Source organism: Euphorbia lathyris, chromosome 1 (assembly GCF_963576675.1).
Source record: "Euphorbia lathyris chromosome 1, ddEupLath1.1, whole genome shotgun sequence".
NCBI lineage: Eukaryota > Viridiplantae > Streptophyta > Magnoliopsida > Malpighiales > Euphorbiaceae > Euphorbia > Euphorbia lathyris.
In genome coordinates this window covers 96,531,708-96,541,702 of record NC_088910.1, presented here as the reverse complement: position 1 = coordinate 96,541,702, position 9,995 = coordinate 96,531,708, and the positions used below count along the sequence as shown (strand labels likewise).

The 9,995-nt window shown below is 33.1% G+C and overlaps 1 protein-coding gene across 1 annotated transcript; it reads left to right on the top strand.

The window, feature by feature from the left end:
• Nucleotides 1-7,641: 7,641 nt before the first annotated feature.
• Nucleotides 7,642-9,096, top strand: LOC136208022 (uncharacterized). The gene is made up of 2 exons (XM_065998870.1): nucleotides 7,642-7,927; nucleotides 8,003-9,096. Exons 1-2 carry the CDS (start codon nucleotides 7,750-7,752, stop codon nucleotides 8,941-8,943), a joined length of 1,119 nt encoding a protein of 372 aa, XP_065854942.1. The 5' UTR covers nucleotides 7,642-7,749; the 3' UTR covers nucleotides 8,944-9,096.
• Nucleotides 9,097-9,995: the final 899 nt, after the last annotated feature.

Below are 9,995 nucleotides of genomic sequence, written 5' to 3'. Positions count from 1 at the left end.
AAAACTCAACACCAACCAACCAAGATATTTTGGATAGCAAAGCAAATCTCTAGTAGTCATTGCTACAAATCCACTTTAACACAAAACAGGAGACCACGTCAAGATCAAGTTTTATTTGTGCGGAAAGCTGAAAATGAAGATGCAATTAATCTAATTTGCTGTCGTAGTTAAAATTATATTGCATATATATAATTTTACGAAAGTACTTCCTAAAAATAATTAAGTTTGAGTTTTTATGAAGCAAACTTGGATTAATCACTTAAATGATGTTAATTGGGGAAATAATTACCAATCTAAGAATAGGTAAGAATTATTTTACTAAAAGAGACTATTTTTAACCCTTAGTTAAAAAAAGGGATAATTACAAAACTAACACCTTTTAAGGGGCTAGTTTTCTTTTCTAACTCCTTTTGAGAAACTCACCAAAACTAACACATTTCATTAACTAAATTCCAACCTTGCCCTCATCTCTAACACTCCGCTCCCGCTCTTCAACATTCGAACTTCCATCTCTCTAACCTAACACCCCTCTATTCCTCTCTCTAACTTTCCGGCGATTCATTGCCCGATTCTGTACATTTCATCCGACGAATCTCTGTTACTTCGAGTGGACATGGCGAGAACACCAAGCTCAGACAACGAATCGAATTCAGAAGGAAGGACGAAAAAAAGGGTAAATAACTTGACTTTACATTTGCGTTTCTCTCTTGTATTGCATGTACATTTGTTGTGTTTGAGAAGGAATATTTCGTTTCGTTTCGTTTCGTTTACTTCTTCTGGTGTTAGGGTTTTTCTGGGTTCGTTTGGTGTTAGGAAGTCATTCGGTTTGGTTGAAATTCGTCGATGTGTATGTTCATCGGCAACCTAATTGTAGATAGTACATAGTCATAAACAGCCTAATGGCCGATAGAACATCCATATCGACGATATATTGCCGATAGAACATTCATATCGTCGAGCTAATTGCCGATAGAACATTCATATCGACGATCTATTGCCGATAGAACATTCATATCGACGAACTATTGCTGATAACTCTCTTATTTTAGCATACGCTAGCTCATTCTAGCTCAACGTTATAATTAGCTTAATTGTATGTTCCCTGATGATATGTCTACAACATTTTTCAGCATGATCGTGTAGACAAGAGGAAGAGAGATGAGCATGGCTCTCCTTCGAAGAAGAAAGCCAAGAAGAAATCTGGATATAAATACAAAAAAGCATTTGGAACGGAAAACGTCATCACAGTTAGGTGTAACCTAGAAGCAGCAAAACATATAAAGGATTGTTTAACACTAAACCAAGTAAATCTATTTAGGAAGAGTTGCTTCGGCCAGTATTTGGATATGACCAATACAGTATTTGCAGGAGTCCTTTGTCATACCCTTTAACAAGGGAGATCATACGTGAAGACCTCAAACCCAGGGAGCTTTGCTTCAAAGTTAGAGGTGTTGAGTTAAGATTTGGGGATTGGGAGTTTGGACTCCTAAGTGGGTTACGGTTTGGAGACATGGAAGAATTCATGAGGGGCATGGCGCGCACCATATCTTTCGCTGCTGAGGCCATGGCTGACCGTTTGGAGCCAGTTCGGGAAAAAAACAGGCGGCTCAGGAGGACAATTAGGCGCCTCAAAAGGCAGTTGGAGAAGTCCATGATGGACTACGCTAACGCCCTTTTGGGTCCTGAGTACCTGAATGTTTAGTTTATGTATTTTTTGTCTTTAATGCTTATGTACTTTTGTGTTTTTTTCCCGTTTTGTGTATTTTTTCTTTGTTTTAATATAAAAATAGTGTTATTGTCCATGTTTTATGTGTTTTGTGTTTGAATATTATGATTTAGAATGGAAAAAATGCGTCGATATACGTCGATATTCATCATCTAACGACGCCGATATGTCTGTCGTTATGAATGACATATCGACGGCTATCGACCTTTTCGGTAAAAAATCGCTGATGAGTGAAGTTCAAAACGAAATGCATCTTCCTACAACAATGTCTCTATTTTTAGTGATTCGCACAAACAGGAATAACATGAAAATGCAACAGCAACAATATACATTGGGTTTTAGAGAAACAAAATGCTACATCTTAACCATGAATATGACGAAGCTTTAAATATTGTAAATAAATGAAAGACTTACATGATTGTGTATAAAATCTTGAAGCACAAACTGTGGGTTGGATTGATTGTTGTTCGTTGTCTGTAAATCGATTTGTTCTTTAGAGAGAGAGAGAGAGCGAGAGCGAGGGCGCGAGAGAAAAGAGGAAAATAGGGGGAAAGACAACGTTATAAAAGGATAGAGATGAGGGCAAGGTTGGAATTTAGTTAGTTAAATGTGTTAGTTTTGGTGAGTTTCTCAAAAGGAGTTAGAAAAGAAAACTAGTCCCTTAAAAAGTGCTAGTTTTGTAATTGTCCCTTAAAAAAAGTCCCATTATGTTGCTTTCAACACCATAATGAAAAATTAAAAAAATTTCTTTAAGAGTAGAACTATTTTTAACTATGGATTAAAAAATAGTCCATTACGGGGAAATAATTCCTAACCATTTTTAGATTAAAAATTATTTTCTATTAACACCATTTGGATGTTTAACCCAGCAAAACTTGTTATTTCTAGACAATATATCAAAGAAAAACTAACAAAATATATTAAATGCATGAAAAAAGAAAATTAAAACAAACAAACAAAAAAACGAAAAAAAAATGAAAAAAACAAAAAATAATAATAATACAAATTCAACCCATTCAATGTAAGCCATGTCGGCTACTATCATTGTTAAAAAATAATAATAATATAATCAAATCAATTCCCTAAAAAAAATATAATAAAATCAATTGTGAATTAAATTGTTTATAGAAAAAAGAACTTTATTAGATTGCAAATTTGAATAGCAAGGGTCGTATTTAAAATAGTAATTTTACTTGTATTTTATGTATATTATATTTTTTATAAATAGGTTCTAGTATTAAGTTTGTAATCAATTTAAGTAAGGGTATAGGATGATCGAAAATTCTAGGTGAGGGTCGACTGACAGCGTGAGCATGGGCGGAGAGGAGTCTGGAGGGGATCGACCCTCCTCGGCTATCGGAACCACCTCTATTATGGATGGTTTCGACCCCTCGATTGTTGGAACTATACCTATTAAAGATGGTTTTAGTCCATGTTTTCGACAAATTAATATCCATGATGATTAACTCATTGAGTTTGTATTTAATTACAAAATTTGACTTGATTAATATATGATAGGTGGTAACATTCCTAAGTTTGTTCAAACCGACTCAATTTTACTTTTGTAGTCCCAATCTAGATTAATTTTGAATTTTTTTTATAGTGGTACGTAAAAATTGGTTCTGGACTATTCAGATGCTAACATGTATATATACGTAAAATATATGAGCAAGTTCCATTTAGCCATTTTTTTACGTACATACGTGTAAAATTTGCCCCCATAGTAGATCAATTATGTATCCGTCACCGAGTGTGAGTTGGACTAACCTATAGAAGCTAGCTCTCCCTCTCAAAATTAAGTTTTTATTTTAGAAACTTACATCTAAAATTCTTCATACGCGTTCTCGCCTTTCCTCGAAGCGTGTACACCGGTTCCAATTAATTGTCTACTATGCCCTAATGATATTGAACACAGATGTCATCTCTTTTTGGGTTTCACCTATGCACGTTAATGTTGGTCAGCAGTAGGTCTTGAAACTCCTACTGAGGAATGAGAGGGGATTGAGGATTGGTTTTTATTCCACTGTATTTCTGCAAATATAATTACTGCAGGTCGAGCATCGACGAGCAGATGGGCAATATGGCAGAGCAGAAATGACAAGCTCTGGAACGGAGCAAGCAGATGACGTCAACAACTAATGTTGCAGCACTGCAGTTCGTATCAGAGTGGAAAAAGCAGCAAGTTGTAGCAGAGGAAGTTTGAGCGGAACGAAGGTTGTCGGAATAATTGGAATAACCCGATATCGATAACCATAAAAGGTAATGTCGATACAATTTCCAGTAACTGTCAAGTTCGGTGTTGGAGTTGTTATTCGAGATAGTGGGGGAGCAATTCTTAGCTACATGTCGGTTGCGGATCTCGCGATGACGACAAAAATGGATGAAGCTCTTACTTTGCGTACAACTATGGAGTGGGTGTTATTTTTGGACTATAATCGCAATGTGTTTGGATCCGATTGTAAAAGTATAATCGACATATCATTATCTAAACTCAGGACCTTACGAATTATGGAGGTATTATTGAGAATATCCGAATTCTTCAAGATTGTTCGATGGCTTTTGTTCTTAAAAATTGTTTGTATAAAAATACATTATTATCTTCTTAAAAAATTCCTTTCTTTTCTCGAACCGTATCATTTTTATAAAATAGTCTTTATGATAAATTAAATTGTTTTCACTATATTACCGTAATACTTCCACAATAAAGCTTCTCTCAGACCTTCTTTATTTTACTTGCACATATTTTGGGGCAAAATAATCTTAGACACAACAATAATCCAATTCAATACTTATTGATCTAATTCTAATATCCGGTCACTAACATCATGTATTTCAGTCACTAAAATGAGTTAGGGACCGAATTGCAACCAAAATTTCGGTCAAACCCTGTTTTTCTCGTAGTATATTGTCATGCCTTAAATACAGGCTAACTGAACACGAATACTTCTTCTTCAACAAAAAAAAGTATATTTATATTTACAAATCCGCAAAACTATGAAAATTATTATATTTAAATTTGGCATATAGAATATTATGATATCATTAGGCGGCCATGTGAAGTTGGCGCAAAGAAACAAAAGTAACAACCTTATCAACATATTCACATGTTTGCTTTCGCTATAAAAGACGGAATTACAGATAGAGTCTTTGGACATGTGAACTCTCGCTATAAAACACTTAATTTCTGACTCAATCCTCTAAACATTCCAACCAATTTAACATTGCAAAATCATCTCATTTCTCAACCACATCTTCTAAGGTCTCACAAAATATAAAATAATTCATGACTTGCCGCATTACTACATAAATCGAAATTCTAAAAAATTTGGAGATTATCTAGTATAATTTCTTTTATTAGGGTAAGTTATGGTCACTAATTTTGTCTTTACTAAGAGTATAATTAATCAACTTCAAAATTTGACATAAAATTAATATTTACTTAACATAAAAGCCACTCAATCTTAACCACTCTTCAATCCTCTATTTTAAAATTGATGAAAATAAGGTATCTTAAACTCCGCGAATTTTGACTATTGGCACCCTGAATTTTTAAAAAACACATCACACCCTTATAGTTGGTTTTAAAAACATATCACACATCTGTGGTTGGTTTTAAAAACATATTACATACATATAGTTGGCTTATTAGACCTCCTACACACAAAATCGTTAATCTGTCATTTTATTTGACAACTGAGGTGGCATGCGCGTGCTATAGAAAAAAAGTACGTAAGTTCATTATGTATGCCACCTCATTTGTAAATGAAAGATCAATGATTTTGTGTGCATGAGTTGTGAATGAGCCAACTATATATAAATATGTGATATGTTTTTAAAGTTAACTATAGATGTGTTATAGGTTTTTAAAGCCAACTATAAGTGTGCGATATGTTATTTTAAAAGTTCAGGATATCAATAGGCAAAACTTATCAAGTTTAAGAGTGTAAATATGTATTAAGCTAAAATAATATTATAAACAATTTTAATTTTAAAATTATTTAGATGTTGTTTCGAAAATGGTTATTTTAAAAAATTGATAAACTTAAATTTTTCGATCTTTATTAAGGTTGTGAATACTTATTTTGAGATTGTTTATTTTATAAGATTTCATAATATTATATTAAGTTTTGAAGTTTATTAGTGATAATGTTAGTAAAAGTAAAGTTTAGTGGTGATGAATGTAATTTACATATTATTTAGGTGTGCTTAAGAGAGAAAACTTGATTGTTTCAATATTAAATAAAAATTATTTAAAAGCGGTTTATTTTGAAAATAGGCATAGCAAGCAATAATGTGAATAAGATAAAGTTAAAAAGCATGAGAGTAAGGACAAACAACATTCTCGAAAGTGGACAGAGTTAAACTTGGTACACAAGAAATTTATGGGTTAGTCTATGAATCTCGTGACTCCCCTACAAACCAACAAAAAGGCTACTATTAACATTCAGCCTCTCCTTCTTCACCTTAAACCTTAATCTTATCTACTCCTTTTTACCCTTTCTATTTTACCCGTTTGCTACCCGCACTTTTATTCACAACTCTGTGCTATTTATGGGTGACCTTATCGTTAAAAATTCTTACCTATCATTTTTATTATAACAAGAAATTTAGAATTTAACCATGTTTTAAATTTTAGTTCAAAGTAGACATGTTATATAGTTCAAGTCTAATAATATTTATATACAAAATGTGTTAATCAGTAAAAATCTTATTCTTTAGAACCTTATTTACTGGTGACTCGAAATCAATAGATATAGACTCTCAGAAACAGGTGGTTCTATACAATATGAAAAACTTAAAATTAATTTCATGTCAGAAGGTATTAATTTAAAAGGGAGAATTATTTGAGACATTCCCTATGTCGGTATCTTCTTCAGCAGTAAGGGAGTAATTTTTTATAGTGTCAAGGAAATACTTGACATAAAAGCAGGCCATTTTACCATTATATGGAAATTTTAACAATAAATGGCATTGACAAGATTTTATCTGCCTAAACATTGTGATATCACGTCCAAGTAGACCTAGCAATTTTGTGTTCGAATCGAGTTCCTATTATTTTTAGGTTTATATGGAAATGAGTAAACCCAAATCCAATCCAAGAATTTTTGTCTCACAATTGTGTTAACTTGTTCGGGTTAGTATCGATTTTGTGTCGTGTTTTCAGATTACATATAACTTTATTATGTATATATATTAATGATAACTTTTAAAAATATAAGAAATATAGTACTATTTTTAATGTGTTTATAACAATTTAGAATGTACAAATCATATTTCCAAGTAATAGTTATAATTTTATTATCTTTATTAATAAAGTGATATATAAAAATATCAAAGAAAATAATAATAATTTTAAATATTCGTGTCGTTTTTGGGTTTGCACATCAATCCTAATCCAACCAAAAAATTTGCGTGTCCGTTTTATGTCAGCCAAAAAATGGCACATTACCTACTAAGCTAAACCTAAACACTAAAATTGCGTGTTGATTTTGTATGGTGTAATCTAATCATGTATACTTTTGTCTGCAACACCTGGGTGTCAGAATCCAAATTTCTTTTGCTCAGGGATGAACCTTAGATAATTACTCAATCCCACAAAATTTGCTTTGCCTGTGGAGCCAAAATTAACCTCCAAACAACGTGTTAAAACTTTAAACTGATACTTAAGAATATAATTTAGATTATTTATCACACATGTGACACCTCTTATTGTAGGACTCTTTTTGACATTGAAGTTTTGGTTCACCCAGATTGAAGATACAAGTAGTCCTACCTTTTTTCACCATCTCATTCACTGTTTATGGTTTGCAGTTGACTGGTTTCTTCATGAATCACATAATGACCCCTCTCCTCCACGGGTTTGGACTTATATATACTCACCCCTCCATTTCACAGCTAATCAAAATAATATAAAGGGCATTTTTTATTTAATAACGCAGGGGTCAATAAATAATATCAAAAAGATATACCACTTTTGGGTATAAATCAAAGAAATTGAACAAGATTCAAAACAAAGAAGAAACATGACTTCTTTTCTATTATTATTGTTTCTCTGTTTAACAATATTTAGTAGTAATATTATTCCACTCTCAGATGCTAATAGTCACCGCAAGAAACCTCCATCCGCAGTTGTTGTCGGCTCAGTTTATTGTGACACTTGTTTCCACCAAGATTTCTCCAAGAACAGTCACTTCATTTCAGGTATTTCTTTCTTTTCAATTAATCTCCATAATTATTTGATGATCTTGAATTTTGACATTTTTGGGGGGTTTTCAGGGGCTTCTGTTGAGGTAGAATGCAATGATGAAACTTCTAAACCAAGTTTTCACCAACAAGTCAAAACAGATGAAAATGGAGAATTCAGAGTTCATTTGCCGTTTTCCGTCGCTAAACATGTCAAAAGAATCAAGAAATGTTCAGTCAAGCTATTAACTAGTAGTGAGCCATATTGCTCTGTAGCTTCAACAGCTAAATCTTCATTGTTACGCCTGAAATCTAGAAAGGAAGGAATTCATGTTTTCTCAGCTGGCTTTTTCAGTTTCAAGCCGGAGAAACAACCTATTCTCTGTAACGAAAAACCCCAAAAGTCGTCGCTAAAACCCAACCAAAAATCGTCGCTAATTGACGACCGTTTTCCTCCATTCCCACCACCACTCCAAGATCCTGTAGAAAACAACTTTTTTCTTCCCCCTCTTCCAACATTGCCACCATTACCACAGCTTCCTCCTCTTCCACCTCTTCCCGGACTTCCTTTCTTCCCTCCGGCTACTGGACTTCCTCTTACTCCGCCCGTTCAGGGGCTTCCTCCACTTCCACCATTTCCTGGAAAAAAGGCTGAGATCCCTCATACTCAAGAATTAGACAAAAAAGTAGCACAACCAAACACTTTCCCGATGCCGCCGTTGTTTCCGCCAAATCCGTTTCAGCCACCGCCGATTTTTCCCCCAATTCTTCAGCCACCGCCACTTTTTCCCCCAATTCTTCAGCCACCGCCACTTTTTCCTCCATTGCTTCCACCTAACCCTCTTCAGCCACCTCCTTCTCCTTTAATTCCTTTACCGCCAATTCCGTTTTTAACTCCACCGCCACCGCCGCCTCTAATTCCGTCGTTCCCTCCATTACCACCGTTTGGTCCGCTTCCTCCATTCCCGCCATTCCCTTTCCCTCCATCTCCTCCTCGTGTACCAGGACCCCCACCTGTTTCAACTTCTCCTTGACCCAATTTTATACATGAAATAATGTATGATTCTCAACTTATATATATTTTGTGTTTTCCTTTTTCTGTTCTTTTTTCCTATAAAGATATATAGTTTTGTGTAGCAAATTATGATTCAGTACTTTTATCAATAAGAATGAAAGTAAATTCAGAATGTTGTTCTTCAGATTTAAAGGTTAAAATTCTTAAGATAAAATTAACAAGATTCTAACCAAAATTTTATATTTCTGCCCCCATAAATTTCAGTAATTCATTTTCTCATCATTGGAATTTTCTACAAATAAATTTTCATGTTTATCCGAATTATCTACAAAAAAAATCCTTATATATAATACCCAAATCCTATTAAAAAGAAATCCTGTTATATTTCTTGAATGCGAGCATGGAAAAGCTAAATGGATAAAAAAGTTTAACAGTCCATACAGAAATAAGATTAATTGAAAGAGAGGATGTCCAATTGAAAAATAAATGTTCCCTTGCAACTGAAGTTGGAATAAAAGATTACAAATTTAAGAACTAAAATTGCAAGATTTAGGTGTTGTTTGATAAAACTGAAAATAAGTACTGAAAAAATAAGTACTGAATTTTAAGTGCTAAATATTATTGTTGGCAATATTTTCGAAATATCCAAATTTTTAACTTTGATATGTGTTTGCGGGGATTAAAAATAGTAAAAAAAATGCGGGCGTTTTCCTCTTAAGCTAGTTCTCAAAAGGTAAAATGGTAATTGAATAAAGTAAATAAATAAAATGCGCCTAAATTACTTGAATTCTAAAAGAAAAGCGATTGACGAACGTTACAAGGACTCAAAATAAAAACAACGGTCTTGCGCCCCGATGCTTGACAGATCGGTCAGAAAAACAATGTTTAATATAAGTACCAAAATTAAAGCAATAGAATGACACACAAATATAAATTTTTTTAAATTTTCTTTTATATTTTTATTGATTTTGTAAATATTTTTTAATATTTTTGTATTACAAATAAGCATAAAACATAAAAATTACAACTTAAAATGATAACTTTAAAGTTAGAAATATAAATAAGTCACAA